At 41.5% G+C, this 15,349-nt stretch overlaps 1 protein-coding gene across 3 annotated transcripts in view; it reads right to left on the bottom strand.

The window, feature by feature from the left end:
* Positions 1-3,831: 3,831 nt before the first annotated feature.
* The window catches only part of FAM47E (family with sequence similarity 47 member E), a 35,018-nt gene continuing 23,500 nt past the window's right edge, over positions 3,832-15,349 (bottom strand). For all 3 annotated transcript variants that reach the window (XM_036022492.1, XM_036022503.1, XM_036022499.1), the window contains 2 exons: positions 6,931-7,014; positions 3,832-4,264 (listed from right to left, as the gene is read on the bottom strand). In XM_036022492.1, the coding sequence (XP_035878385.1) occupies positions 4,205-4,264; positions 6,931-7,014 (144 nt within the window). In that variant the 3' untranslated portion in view covers positions 3,832-4,204. The remainder of the gene's footprint in view (positions 4,265-6,930; positions 7,015-15,349) is intronic.

Here is a 15,349-nt window from a genome sequence, read left to right as displayed (position 1 = left end):
TTTGGGGTCCCGTTTCCTGTCTTTTTCCTTTTTTTGAGTGTTATTTTTTAACTGCTTCCAGATCCCTCCAACCACCGCCCCCCCCCCGCCCCCCACCGTCCATGGCACTGAGCACTGTTGTCCATTCACATGTGTCAGAAAGAAAGTTGATGCATCACCAATAACTTAGAGGGAATTTGCTTGATATCTTAAAGTAAATCTAGACAGAGAGCAAACTAAAAGAACAGATTTCTAGTGGAAGCATTTCACCCACCGGACTCCTGCCCGGGAGGGGTACGGAGGGAAGCAGGGCTTCTCCGGCCCCCACACCAGAAAGCGCAGCACTGCCTGTTCTGTTCCCGGAGAACGTGGGTCCTCTGGGTGCCCCGCACAAAAATGGGCTAAGTTACAGGGAAATACGGCAGGCCAAAATCATGTCTTAAGTGCCAAAGTTTCCAATAACAAAGCAAATACAAATTAAAGCAAGATACAAAATTTTGTCTATCAAATTGGCATAAATTTTTTTAAAGACAAAATCCAGTGTTGGCAAAAACACCAAGAAAAACACATTCATATTCAGTTTGTGAAAGTGGGAAAAGAGACACACTTTTTGGAAGCAATTTGGCACTATATGTCCAAAGCCTCAAAAAATAAAACAATAAATAAGCCTCCATTGGCCTGGCCAAACCTTTATTTGCATTGTGCCACAGCTCAAGGTTCTCTCAACCTTCCTTCCCCCTCTTCTCCCTGCCTGAGAACCACGCAGGCCTCATAGCCTAAGGGCTCTCCTCCCCTTCTCCTTCCCCGCCCCAGAAAACCTCTTGAATATCTTAATCCCATGTTTTCATCTGCTTCCAGTCAGACCCAACCTAAGCAGCCTGCCTTGTTGGAGGAATTCTCTCTACTCCCCTGTGACACCAGGCTTCTCCCACCTCGAGTGAAGACTCTGCAATGACCTTTGTGGAAATAGCCTGGCAGGGGGTTGGGGAAGCCAGTTCCCTCCATTCTTTATTCCTAACACCCCTTGTTGCCTTGGATTCCACCATCAGTAATGTGCTAGAGACAGCTTGTATCAGCTCACAAAAGCCAACTGTTACATTTTCAGGAATTTAGTTTAGTTGGTAAATAATCATTATTAAATAAACTTACGATTAGGCAAATTATGTTAAAATCAAAGGCAATAAAAGCTCAAAAACTCATCATCCCCTAGTGATTAACAACGTTCCATTAGTATATATACATATACCCTTGAGGTTACTTACATCTATTATATCTGAGTATTGGAAATGCTAACAGCGTGCTACCTGCACTTCTCTTTGGGTTTTAGAGGCCAGATTTAGATGTGCTGTTTCAGGTCTTTTCTTTAGTAACCTGAGAGGTTGCCAGCTTTGAGGTCAGCCTGAAGCAAGAGAAGGCTTCTAGCTGGTCCAGAGAGCTCTGCCCTCAGCGAATCCAGTGGGCTGGAAGCACCTGTGGCACGGAGGCAGCTTTGGCCCATCCAGAAAGGCAAGCCAGAGCACAGGCCCCCGGGGGTTTGCACCCAGGCTGTGAACTCAGTGGCATAGAACTGTTCTCCTCTTGAGAAACCTGTCTTGGTTTGTTGCTCGGCACTAGCAAATACAGCACTTCAGTCACAAGACATCAGGTAACCAAGCAACTGGTGCTCGTCATAACCTGGGGGTCACCTGACCCACTCAGCCATAAAGTCAGCTAACATTTAGTGTGCGTGCACAATGTGCTAGGCTCTGTTCTTAGCGCTTTACGTGTAGTGTTTCCTTTAATCCTCCCCATAGTTCCGGGACATAGAACTGTTCTTTCTATGATGCCTACTTCAGAAGACTGCAGTGGAGAGGGGATAAGCTATTTGCCCCATAATCACACGGCTCATAAGAAGCAGAGCTTGATTTGAACCCAGGTCCTTTGGCTCCAAAGTCACATGTTTGATTGCCAAATTATATTGCTTCTCATGATCAAGTGGAAGTTTTCAACACAGGGCTGAGCTTGGTCAGAAACCAAAGACACAACACACTGCGTGGTGTGCTCTCTCCTACCGCACGACCATTCTTCTCCAGCCCACACATGTGACCCAGGGACTTTCTCAAAGGCCAGGTGACCGAACAGACAACTGGCACAATGTGATGGCACCAGCAAAAGTGACCTACCACGACACTGTAACCCAACTCAAGAGTGGCCCTGAAGAACAACTGAGGAGTTTTCCAGTGGACAAAAAATATTTTATTCCTGGTTGGTGTAGCTCAGTGGATTGAGCACAGGCCTGCGAACCAAAGGGTCATGGTTTGATTCCCAGTCAGGGCACATACCTGGGTTGCAGGCCACGTCCCCAGCGGGGGCACGTGAGAAGCAACCACACATTGATGTTTCTCTCCTTCTCTCTCCTTCCCTTCCCCTTCTCTCTCTTAAAAAAAAAAAAACCCAAAAAACCCCAAAAACCTAAATAGATAAACTCTTTAAAAACCATTTTTGAGAGTTTATTTATTTATTTTTAGAGAGAGGGGAAGGGAGGGGGAAAGAGAAGGAGAGAAATACTGATGTGTGAGAGAGACATAGATCAGTTGCCTCTTGCATGCCCCCACCTGGGGACCTGGCCCATGACCCAGGCATGTGCCCTGACTGGTTTGGACTTGAACCAGTGACCTTTCAGTTTGCAGGCTGGAGCTCAGTCACTGAGCCACACCAGCCAGGGCTCCAGTAGACAAAATTTTAAGTATTTCACCCAGTTGACCACTTTGTCTGAAAGGAGAAATGGTTGGAGATGCATATGTCAGTAGCTGAAATAGCCAGAAACCTAGACAAGCGTATTAGCAGGAAGGGGCATACGAGGGATCTCTGAAAATGGATCCACAGTATGAGGGTATTTGGTTCTTTGTGAGTAACCGCCAGAAGGTCTCCACTGCAGAGGAAGCACTCAGTAATCAGGTGACAAGGTGGCCGATCCTCTGCACAGCAGCTTTGCTTCTTTCTCTAGGTGTCCAGTGCTGCCTGGTGATCTCCTCAACAAAGCGAGTATGGAGGCAGAAATGCAAGGTATGTGGCTTCAGCAACTTGGATTTCCCCTCAGCAAGCCTGATCTGGCTACTGTTTCTGTTGAATATTTAGTTGCCCAGCAATTAAACCCAAACTTGAGTCCCTGCTATGAATTAGGCTTGAATGTAACAAAGCCAGGAACAATGTAGCCAGAAAAAGAAATGGATTCTCTCCAGACCACCACTGCCAATGCCATCTTCTGCTCAGTATTTAAATGTCAGGATCTGGGGACTGAAAGCTGAAACCCTGCCCCAGCTTGTCCAGCAGAACTGGATGCCTCCTCCTCTGGGCCTGCAGGAGGGGCAGCTCTCCCTTCGTGGCTCCTGTGGGACCCAAATATGCGAGCATGCTAACATTCTTTTTGTTAGTCTGTATTTTCTGATTGTCTTACATGAGCATGAACATTTTTTAATTCCAAAAAATTATTTAAAAATGTGTTGCCCTGGCTGGATAGCTCAGCTGGTTAGAGCACCATCCCAGTACGCCAAGGTTGCAGGCTGCTCTCGGGTCAGAGCACATACAGGAAGCAACCTATAAGTACATACATAAGTGGAACAGCAAATCAATGTTTCTCTCTCAAAAAAAAATCAATACACATTGAATAAATAAATATATCATCTTGAGTTTCCATCTATGACCTTATAAGTACACATTTATTATAAAGACTAGTATACCTAAAAACTGGGGAAAAACTCAGTAAGCTTAATTTAAAATGAAAGAAAATTATATTCTAAAGACACAATAAAGAAAATATCACTCAAAATCAGGCAAAAAATACTCTGGGAAAAAGCAATAGAGTAATTCTACTTTTATTTATGGTTTTATTTAGTTTTTACAAACAATTAATAAAACTATGTTTATTTATAATGCTGCTAATATATGAGAAGACATGTGAATATTGATTGTACAGTTGGCAAAAATATACAAAATATTAGTTAACAAAAGCATTAGTTAACAAAAGTTAATAACTAACTTATTAGTTAACAAAAGGCCATTGTGAAAAGTTCACTAGTATTAGGTATAAAATTATGAATATTGTCAAGTCAAAGTTGTACATCTGTGGTGGAACACTCATCATAAGTTATGTTTAATGTTTAATGAGAGAAAAAAATAGCCAAGTCCTATACAGTGAATACAATCTGTCTAATTGTCTTCCCAAACTCTTCTATGCTAAGTTATTTCATAGGACTCTTTTTACACTTGCATTTACATCCTTCCTGACATTTATCTTCTCAAGGAACTAAAAACAAAGGATGAAAGAAAATTATTAATAGGTTGGCAAACAAAAATTTCACATTTCTGTCCACAACCACAACCAAACCTAAATTCACAGTCTCGCACTCTATAACATATAGTCTCATCGTACTCAAAATCTCATGTCAGTCATTAGCCCATGAGAGATGCTGGGCTTTGGAAGGTAGTTGCACAACATCAGAAATACATATGTCTAATTCACACTTGTTCGGTGCCCCAGCCCAGCCCAGCCTCATGCCACTCATCCCTGCTATTAAAGGCCTATCTCCCGCCCTGGTTGGTGTGGATTGCTCCATAGATTGAGTGTGGGCTGCAAACCAAAGGGTTGCCCGCCCATTTGATTCCCAGTTAGGGCACATGCCTGGGTTGCGGGCCAAGTCCCCCAGTGGGGGCCATATGAGAGGTAACCACACATTGATGTTTCTCTCCCTCTCTTTCTCCCTCCCTTCCTCTCTCTCTAAAAATAAATAATAAATAAAATATATGTTTTTTAAAAAGGCCTGGCTCTCTTCTGTGTAGCAGACGTAAGGAAGCTGCGGGTAATATATAGAGCAAATAATCCAGCAGCAGATCCTGGAATGTGTACATAAATATGTAAGCTCATGTAACATAATATGAATATGTATATGCACAGTGAACATGGATGTTATAGGAGTTAAAATAGAATGAATGTTCATATATAAATTTAAATAAGTAATGGCAGTTTGTGTGTGTGTGTATGTGTGTATATTTATGTGTGTGTATGTATATATGAAAACTTTACTCTAGTAGATTCCCTCCACTCCTGATAAAGTAGAGAGTACAGGTTGTAAGGATAAAGGATTTTGAGTGACAGGTGTTCTCAGACTTGGTGTAGCCAGGAACATCATCTCTCTTCAGTGACAATGCAGCTAAAAGAGTATCGCCAGTGTGTTGGGCATGCTGAGTGTTCATCAACAGGATGGATTAAACCAACAGGGGACAAATCAAAATGAAAAAGAATATTTTCCATCAAGAATGTTAACTAGAACTATGAGTCATTACAACACTGAGAGCAAATCATAGTATATATAGTGTGTATATATATAGATATAAATATAATCTATGTAGATATAGATACATAGCCATGCAAGAGGAATGTATATGTATATACACTGACACATTTATATATCACATAATTATATTTATGCTTAAGTATATGTTCATATATAGTCATATATACAATTATGTATTATATAAGCGTATTTTATACACCATACATATAAAGATACTTCTGTGACCTTAGTATGCAATAGGCAGTTACTGCAAATACATAAATGTATGTAAGCATATTAAATACACCTGGCATGCCTGTCAGTGGTGCCAAAAACTAGAAGAGAAATTTCATCCCAGTTGTGTCATGGGGTCTTTCAGCCCGTCTCTACCTCATACTCTAGGCCTCCCTTCACCTTGCCTAATTTAACTTCGAAACCAGTCTGGATCTGAGCATGGTCAGTATGTTTACATGCCAGTAAGTATAAGCTACTGTTAATGCTTGGAAAAAAAGAAATTCTGTATCCCACTTCCAGGAATGCTGACCATCTTGGCTGCACAGCCTCCAAGACGCCATGGGATGTGCACCCAGTGACACTGGGCAAACACGTGACTTACTACCTGCTAGCTCCAGCTCTGGCCCCATGCTTAGCTGGCTTCCCACTTTGTGACAGGGCTGGTCTGGGCGTGGAACTCCCTGCTGCACGGTCCATTTCCCCAACCTCCCACTCTACCCCTGCCACATGCACTCTCCCAAGGGCACCCGCTCCATGACTGAGGCAGCTGGGGCGAGCTTTACAAGTTGGTGGGGGTGGGGGGGGCACTAGAAGGGCAAAAAGAGAAAATGGTAAAAAGATGGAAGATACTGGTGGGCCCCCAGGAAGTGAGCTTTTGCCCTGGTCTCTCCACATAAAGCTGACAATGATGATACTGTCAATCCCAGCTCCATTTTGTCCTGACACGAGGCATAGCTCTTTGTCCTTAGATGTGGAAGCAAAGGAACCTTAAATACTCCCTAGAGAATCCAGAGTGTTTCAGTGCCAGTCAGAGTTTGTGAGGCACATGCCCTGTACACAGTTCCCTTTCACTGTGGTCCCTTTCACTGTGGTCCCGTTAAGGCCGAACACCTCGCCAGTGTGTTCGGCACAGGGAGAGAGCACCTCTGACGGCAGAAACCGAAGAGGCAGAATAAAAAGAGAAAAATGCCAAATCCTATCTTGGTCCCTGTCTGGGAAAAATCATGCCCTTTCTGCATGCCTGTAAGCAAAAGAAGGGTTTTACGCCCTGGCTGGCGTAGCTCAGCGGATTGAGCGCGGGCTGGGAACCAAAGTGTCCCAGGTTCGATTCCCAGCCAGGGTACATTCCTGGGTTGCAGGCCATAACCCCCAGCAACCACACATTGATGTTTCTCTCTCTCTCTCTCCCTCTCCCTCTCCCTCTCCCTCTCCCTCTCTCTCTCTCTCTCTCTCTCTCTCTCTCTCTCTCTCTCTCTCTCTCTCCCCCCCCCCTTCCCTCTCTAAAAATAAATAAATAAAATCTTTAAAAAAAAAGAAGGGTTTTGCTTTGGGCAGGGTACTGACGCCTTTCCATGAATAGCCGTGAGCCGCTCAGCAGGTCTTTCTGAAATGACCCTTTACTCACGCTTGGCATCCGGTAGCCCTTCCTTAGAATGAATTCCTTAAAGGCAGCTGGTCCGTAAAGTTTTGCAAATGAAAGTAACTCCTCCTAAAAGAGAGTCCACATTGATTTCATAATTGTCCCAATTAGAAGCATTTAACTCTAAAATACCTCATTTTAAACCATTTCCTCATTTGGAAATCTGTGTGTAGCTTATGTTCACAAGTTAATGAATATAAAGGCTTTCAAAAGACGCACAACTTTCTCTGCTTTCCCTACCCTTTTTCAAACCCTTATGTTAAGGATAAGCCATACATTTTTTTTTTACATTATAAAATCTTTGTAAGATAAATGTTCTTTTTTAAAAGTTATTTATCATATTTTTTCCATTACCATGTAGTTCCCTTATGCCCACTTCCCCGGCCCCTGCAAACACCACACTGTTGTCCATGTCCATGAGTCCTTTTTCCTTTTTACTCAATCCCTCCACCCCCTAACATCCCCCCATTTGCTGTCATCCTGCTCTCCATCTATGTGTCTGTCTCTGTTACGCTTGTTAGTTCAGTTTGTTCATTAGATTCCACATGTGAGTGAAATCATATGGTATTTGTCTTTTTCTGACTGGCTTATTTCACTCAGCATAATGTTCTCTAGGTTCATTCATGCTGTTGCAAAGGGTAAAATTTTCTTCTTTTTTAAGGCCAAGCAGCAGTCCATTGTGTAAATGTCCCATAGTTGTTTTATCCACTCATCTATCGATGGACACTTGGGCTGCTTCTATATCTTAGCAACTGTAAATAATACTGCAATGAACATAAGTGTGCTTATGTTCTTTCAAATTAGTGTTTCGTGTTCTTTCAGATATATTCCCAGAAGTGGGATCACTGGGTCAAAAGGCAGATGTTTTTAATTTTTTGAGGTATCTGCATACTGCTTTCCACAGTGGTTGTGCCAATCTGCATTCCCACCAACAGTGCAAAAGGGTCTTCCTTTCTCCACATCCTCACCAGCACGTGTTGTTTGTTCATTGATTGATGATAGCCATTCTGACAGGTGTGAGATGATATCTCATTATGGTTTTAATTTGCATCTCTCTGATGAGTATTGATGTTGAGCATCTATTCATGTGTCTATTGGCTATCTGTGTGTACTCTTTGGAGAAGTATCTATTCAGGTCCTTTGCCCATTTTTTAATTGTTTTTGTGTGTGTGTGTATTGATTTTTGCAAGTTCTTTATAAATTTTGGATATTAACCCCTTATCGAATGCATCTGTGAATATATTCTCTCATTCTGTGGGTTGTCTTTTTATTTTGTTGATGATTTCCTGTGCTTTGCAAAAACTTTTTAGTTTGATGTAGTCCCATTTGTTTTTGTTTGTTTGCTTGTTTGTTTGTTCCCTTGCCTGGGGAGATATAGCTGATAAAATATTGTTACGAGCAATGTTTGAGATTTTGCTGTGGTTTCTTCTAGGCTTTTTATGGTTTTCAGTCTGTATCCTGCTACTCTGCTGGATTCATTCATCAGTTCTAGTATGTTCTTGGTGGAATCTTTGGGGTTCTCTATGTATGGTATCATCTCATCAGCAAATAAAGAGTTTTACTTCTTCCTTTTTAATTTGGATGCCTCATATTTCTTTATCTTGTCTAATTGCTGTTGCTAGATTTCCAGTACTATGTTGGATAAGAGAGGTGAAAGCAAACATCCCTAGCTTATTCCTGATCTTACGGGGAACACTTATAGTTTTTGCCCATTGAGTATGATGCTGGCAGTGGGTTTCTCACATATGGCCTTTACTATGTTTAGGTATGTTCCCTCTATTCACACTTTGCTGAATGTTTTTATCATAAATGGGTGCTAGAGTTTATCAAATGCTTCTCTGCATCTACTGATATGATCATGTGGTTTTTATACTTCATTTTGTTTATGTGATGAATGACATTGATTTGTAAATGTTGCTCTAACCTTGTACTCCCAGAATAAATCCCACTTGATTATGGTGCATGATTTTTTTGATGCATTGCTGTATTCAGTTTGCTAATATTTTGTTGAGAATTTCAGTGTCTGTGTTCATCAGGGATATTGGCCTATAATTTTCTTTCTTTGTAGTGTCTTTATCTGTTTTGGTATGTGGACAATGCTGGCCTCATAAAATGAGCTTGAGCATCTTCCCTATTCTTGAATTTTTTGGAATAGTCTGAGAAGGAGAGGTGTTAGTTTGTCTTGAAATGTTTGGTAAAATTCACCTGTGAGGCAGTTTGGTTCATGGCTTTTGTTTTTTGGGGGAGTTTTTTATTACTGCTTTGATTTCACTAAGTGTAATCTGTCTATTCAGATTATCTGATTCTTCCTGGTTTAGTTTTGGAATATTTTGCATTTCTACACATTTATCCATTTTGTCCAGGTTGTCCAGTTTTTTGGCCTACATTTGTTCATAATATTTTCTTATAATCCCTCGTATTTCTGTGGTGTCAGTTGTTACTTCTCTTCTTTCATTTCTGACTTTATTTATTTGAGTCCTCTCTCCTTTTTTCCTTGATTAGTCTAGTTAAATGTTTGTCAATCTTGTTTATGTTTTCAAAGAACCAGCTTTTGGATTCACTAATTTTTGTATCATTTTTAGACTGTTTCATTTATTTCTGCTCTGATTTTTATTATTTCCTTCTTTCTACTCACTTTGGGCTTTGCTGTTCTTTTTCAAGTTCCTTTAAGTGTAAAGTTGGATTGTTTATTTGAGCTTTTTCTTGTTTCTTGAGATAGACCTATAATGCTATAAATTTCCCTCTGTGGGTTGCTTTCCCAGTGTCCCACAGATTTTGGATTGTCATGTTCTCATTTTCATTTGTTTCAAGGTATCTTTTGATTTCTTCCTTGATCTCACTGTTGACCCATTCATTGTTTAATAACATGTTCTTTGGTTTTAATATCTTTGTGTATTTTTCAGTGTTCTTCTTGTGACTGATTTCTAGTTTCATAGCATTGTGGTCAAGAAGGTGTTTGATATGATTTCAACCTTCTTAAATTTATTGAAACTTGTTTTGTGTCCTAACATGTAGCCTACCCCAGAAAACATTCCAGGTTGAAATATATGCACATTCTGCTCCTTTGGGATGAAATGCTCTGAACATATCAATTAATCCCTCTGATGTGGTGTGCCATTTAAGGCCTCTGCCTCCTTGTTGATTTTCTGTCTGGAAGATCTATTTGTTGAATCAAAGGGCTGTTAAAATCCCTGACTATGACCATCATTACTATCATCTTTCCTTTTGTGTCCATCAAGATTTGCTTTATATATTTAGGGTACTTCTGTGTTGGGTGTGTAAATGTGCTAGGGTTATATCCTCTTGTTGGATTGTTTCCTTTATCATTATGTGGTATCCTTTTTTGTCCTTACTATAGCCTTGACTATAAAGTCTATTTTGTCAGATATAAGTATTGATACCCCAGGCTTTTTTCCCTTTCCACTTGTATGAAATGTCTTTTTCTATCCCTTTACTTTTAGTCTGTGTGTATCTTTCAATTTGAGATGGGTCTCTTGGGGGCAGCATATATGTGGGTCTAGTTTTCTCATCCATTTGGCTGTATCTTTTGGCCGGGACATTTGAGCCATTTACTTTTAAGGTAATTACTGATAGATATATATTTAGTGCCATTCTGTTGTCAGACTATTTTCCTCCACTTTTTTTCTTTCTCTCTATCTTCTTCTTAAAGGAAGCTCTTTAACATTTGTTGCAGTACTGTTTTGGTGTTAACAAACTCCTTTAGCTTTTTCTTGTCTAGGAAGCTCCTTATTTCTCCTTCAATTTCAAATGCTAGCCGTGCTGGGTAATGTAGCCTTGGTTGTAGGTCCTTGTTTTTCATCACCTTGAACATCTCACACCACTCCCTTCTGGACTGAAATGTTTCTGTTGAGAAGTCAGATGACAGTCTAATTGGTTCTCCCTTGTATGCAACTACTAGCTTTTCTTTTGCAGCTTTTAGGATTTTTTCCTTGTCTTTAAGCTTTGCCATTTTAATTATTATGTGTGTTGGTGTAGGCTTCTTTGGGTCCAACTTCTTTGGGACTCTCTGAGCTTCCTAGACTTGTGTATCTTTTTCTTTCACTAGACTAGGTAAGTTTCCAGTCATTATTTCTTCAAATACGTTCTCAATCCCTTGCTCACTCTCTTCTCCTTCTGGTATTCCCATGATGCAGATGTTATTATGCTTCATATTGTCCCTAAGGTTTCTTAAGCTCTCCTCATTTTTTAAAATTCTTTTTTTTCTTTTTGGTGCTCTGATTGGGTGTTTTCTGCTACCTTGTCTTCCAAATCACTGATTAGATCTTCTGCTTCATTTAACCTACTGTTTATTTCTTCTAATTTCAGCTATTGTATTCTTCATTTCTGTCTTATTCTTTTTTATGGTTTCTACGTCTCTTTTCATGCTGTTGAAGTTCTCACTAAGTTCATATAACAGCATACATATAACCAATTTTTTAACACTATTATCTACTAAATTGCTTGCCTCTATTTCATTTAGCTCTCTTTTCTGGAAATTTATCTTGTTCTTTCATTTGGGGAATGCTTGTTTGTCTCCCCATTTTGGCTGCCTCTTTGTGTTCGTTTTATGTATTAGGTAGATCTGCTACGTCTCCCAATCTTGGCAGGGTAGCCTTATGTGTAGGTGTCCTGTGGGACCCAGTGGCATAGTCTCCTTGATCACCTGAGCTAAGTGCTCCAGGAATGTCCCTTGTGTAGGTCATGTGAGCCTTTTTGTTGTGACTGAGTCTTGATTGCTGTTGGCTTGTTTGCACATGGGGGCAACCCTCAGGGTGGCTGACCATGAGGATAGAACCTGACCACAGTATACAAACTGCTATGCAGGTACTGACCACATGAAGCAGAATTTGCCTCTGCAGGGTCTGGTGCCTGCCAAGATCTTTTTTTGGATATGCCACTTGTGGAGCACTGCACTGACAGTCTCTGAAGTTAGCAACTGGGTGTGTTGGTTCTGGGGCCTCTTGGGAGGGACTCCAGTGCAGGTCATTGTCAGACACTGCCTGTGTCTATCCCTGGGTAGCAAAATGATCCACAGTTTGTAGTTAACTCTTCTGGGCCTGGGTGTGCATGGGAAAGACTAAGCTGATTACCAAGGCTGACTTCCATCAGCAGTGAGCCCGGGAGCAAGTCAGCAAAAAGTCCAAGGTACTCTGAGATCCACCTCAGCCTGCCTCTGCCTGCCAGCTGCCTGTTAGGCTCAGTCACTGAAATAGCTTCTGGCAGTACTCAAGTTGCATGAAGTAGGTTCATAGTGAGTCCCTCAGTAGTGGTAAGTGGTGTTTATCAGATTAATACAGGTTCAAACTTGGTGCCAGGGTGGGTCTGAGGCTACTCAGCAAATGCCTCAGAGTATACCAAGTTCAGCTGCCACCCACCAGGTGACAGCAGATCTTTGTGGTGGTGCAGGGGTCTCAGGGAGTCATCAGGGTGAGGCCAACACAGTTTATCAAGTCCAAACAGATCAAGATTTGGCTATGTGAAGGAAGAATTATGCACCAGTCAGGTATGCAAGGGACAAAAGTCCCTTCTGAGGGACTCTTATGTCACTATCTTAGAGCGACAAAACTCAGTCTGTCCTAAATTCTGCTGTGACCTTGAGCTCAGCAGGGAAGGGCAGCTGTTAGTTGAGAGTGTGGTGCTAATGGATCTTCCATGAGGGGCAGGTGCCTGACAGGCTAGGGGGATAGTGCAGAAAGATGCACCTGCTCCAGAGCCACATAACTTAGTCTGTCACAGATTCTGCCCAGACCTGGAGAGTCTGATTTCAACAAGCTGGGGCCACCAGGAGTTGGGAGGGTGGGGCTGGAGGATCCCCCATGATGGGGAGCCACTGTCAGGTTCATAGGAAGGTGAGGAGAATGGCCCTCACCTCAGAACCACACAATTGAGTTACTGACATCCCCCTGATTCTACTCAGACCTCTATACCCCAGCCCAGGCAACTGACTCCTTTGCAGGGTGTGAGCTATGCATGGCGGGGTCACGGGGAGTCCAGAGGACAGGGCAGATCTCTTACTGCATTCCTCCAGAAAGCCTGCACACCAAGGCGGATCTCTGGGAGCTCTGAGACTTTAGCTGACCCTCCACTGGGCCTGGTGCTGGAAGAGGCCAGCCTTGGTGCACAGCCTGGTTCTTTGTGCACACAGCCAGGTCCAGCAGAGGGAGCCACAAGCTGTGGAACACTGATACCCCAAACAGGTTGTCCAGGTCCAGTCACAGCATCTGACATAGGCCTGCACCTGAGTCTTCGCAGATCTACCTAATACATAGAAACAAACACAAAGAGGAGGCCAAAATGTAGAGACAAAGAATCAGGCCCCAGATGAAAGAACAAGACAATTCTCCAGAAGAAGAACTAGATGAACTGGAAGCAAGCAATCTATCAGATACAGAGTTTAGAGTAATGATTATAAGGACACTCTACAGCATGAAAAAAGACACAGAAACCATAAAAAAGGACCGATCAAAAATAAAGAATGCAATATCTGAAATAAATAATATACTGGAATAAACAGTAGGTTAGATGAAACAGAGGGTCGAATCAGTGATTTGGAAGACAAGGTAGAAAAAAACACCTAAGCCATACATTTTAGCAATTATTCAGTTATTGACCTAAATGTCTGGAATCTAAATAATTTAAGAATAACAATTGTGATACTATGATACATATCATTTACAAAGAAATGTGTACCCCTTGGTTCACTGTAGCATTATTCACAGAGGCCAAGACATGGAAACAACCCAAGTGTTCTTGGATAATTGATTGGATAAAGATGAAGTACATATACACAATGGAATACTACTCAGCCATAAGAAAAGATGAAGTACTACCATTTGTGACAACATGGATGGATCTTCAGAATATCATGCTAACTGAAATGAACCAGACAGAAGAGGTCAAGAACCACATAATTTCACTCAGATGTGGCATATAAAACTGAAAGCAATAAATGAACAAAAAGACAAAGGGAAGCAGGGTGGGGTAATAAAGGATAAGGGAGGTCAAATATATGGTGATGGAAGGACATTTGACTTTGGGTGGTAAATACACAATGCAATATACAGATGATGTATTATCAAATTATACATTTGAAATGTACAAAAATTTATTAACTAATGTCACCATTCTATAACTGGCACAGAGCTTCTAAAACTCTTGCATTTCCTAAGTGCTAACAGCCACAAAGGTGAAAGAAGAGCCTTTTGTTATTCATAACAAACCCCTTTCAAGCACCCCTTTCAAAAGAGTTTATGTCAAGGAGGTGATGTTTGGTGAGCCCATGATGAGGCTGGTTGCCAGAAGAATCAACCAGGTGGTGAGAGGGTTGACACTTTCAGCTCCGTCTCCCAATGGCCAACAATCAATCATGGCTATGTAATGAAGCCTTGATAAAACCCCAAAAGGATGAGTTTCAGAGAGCTTCCAGGTTGGTAAATTTGTGGAGGTTCTGGGAGTATGGCACACTGATAGAGGGCACAGAAGCTCCATGCACGCCCCTTGCCACATACTTTTCCCTATGATTCTCTTCTATGTGGCTGCTCCTGAGTGTACCATTTTATAATAAAATAGTAACCTAGCTAGCAAATGGTTTTCCTGAGTCCCGTGAGCTGCTCTACCAGATTATTGAACCTGAGGAGAGGGCTGTGGGAACCTGCAATGTATAGAGCCAGGTGGCCAGAGCACAGGTGACAGCCTGGACTTGAGACTGGCATCTGAAGTGAGGGCAGTCTCATGGGACTGAGCTCTTAACTTGTGGGATGTGACTCAATCTCCAGGTAGATAATGTCAGAATGGTGGTAAAGTGTGGGATACCCAACTGGTGTCCACAGAATCAAATAATTTCTTGGTGTGTGTGTGTGGAAAAATCCCAATATTTAGTGACCAGAATTCCTGACAGTGGTAAAGGAAAAAACAGTAGTGTTTTTCCTACTCAACACTGTGCTCACGATTTTTAGATCTTAACTCCAAAGACTTGATATCAAAAAAAGACTTGAAAAACCAATGACAAATTTCACAGATACAGAAGAAATATTTCAAAAATTTATATGGAACCATAAATGACCCCGAATAGTCTCAGTAATTTTGAAAAAGAAGAACAAAGTAGGAGGGATCACAATAGCTGATATCAAACTATACTACAAGGCCACTGTAATCAAAACATCCTGGCACTGGCATAGGAACAGACACATAGACCAATGGAACAGAAAAGAGAGCCCAGAAATAAACCCAAGTCTCTATGTTCAAGTAACATTTGACAAAAGGGACAGGGGCATAAAATAGAGTAAAAATAACCTCTTCAATAAATGGTGTTGGGAGATCTGGATAGCTACATGCAAAAAAAACAAACAAACCATAAGACTAGACCACCAACTTACACCATACACAAAAATAAATTCAAGATGGA

Source organism: Phyllostomus discolor, chromosome 1, assembly GCF_004126475.2.
Source record: "Phyllostomus discolor isolate MPI-MPIP mPhyDis1 chromosome 1, mPhyDis1.pri.v3, whole genome shotgun sequence".
Taxonomy (NCBI): domain Eukaryota; kingdom Metazoa; phylum Chordata; class Mammalia; order Chiroptera; family Phyllostomidae; genus Phyllostomus; species Phyllostomus discolor.
The sequence above is the reverse complement of the archived record's forward strand: the minus strand, read 5'-3'. Positions and strand labels throughout refer to the sequence as shown.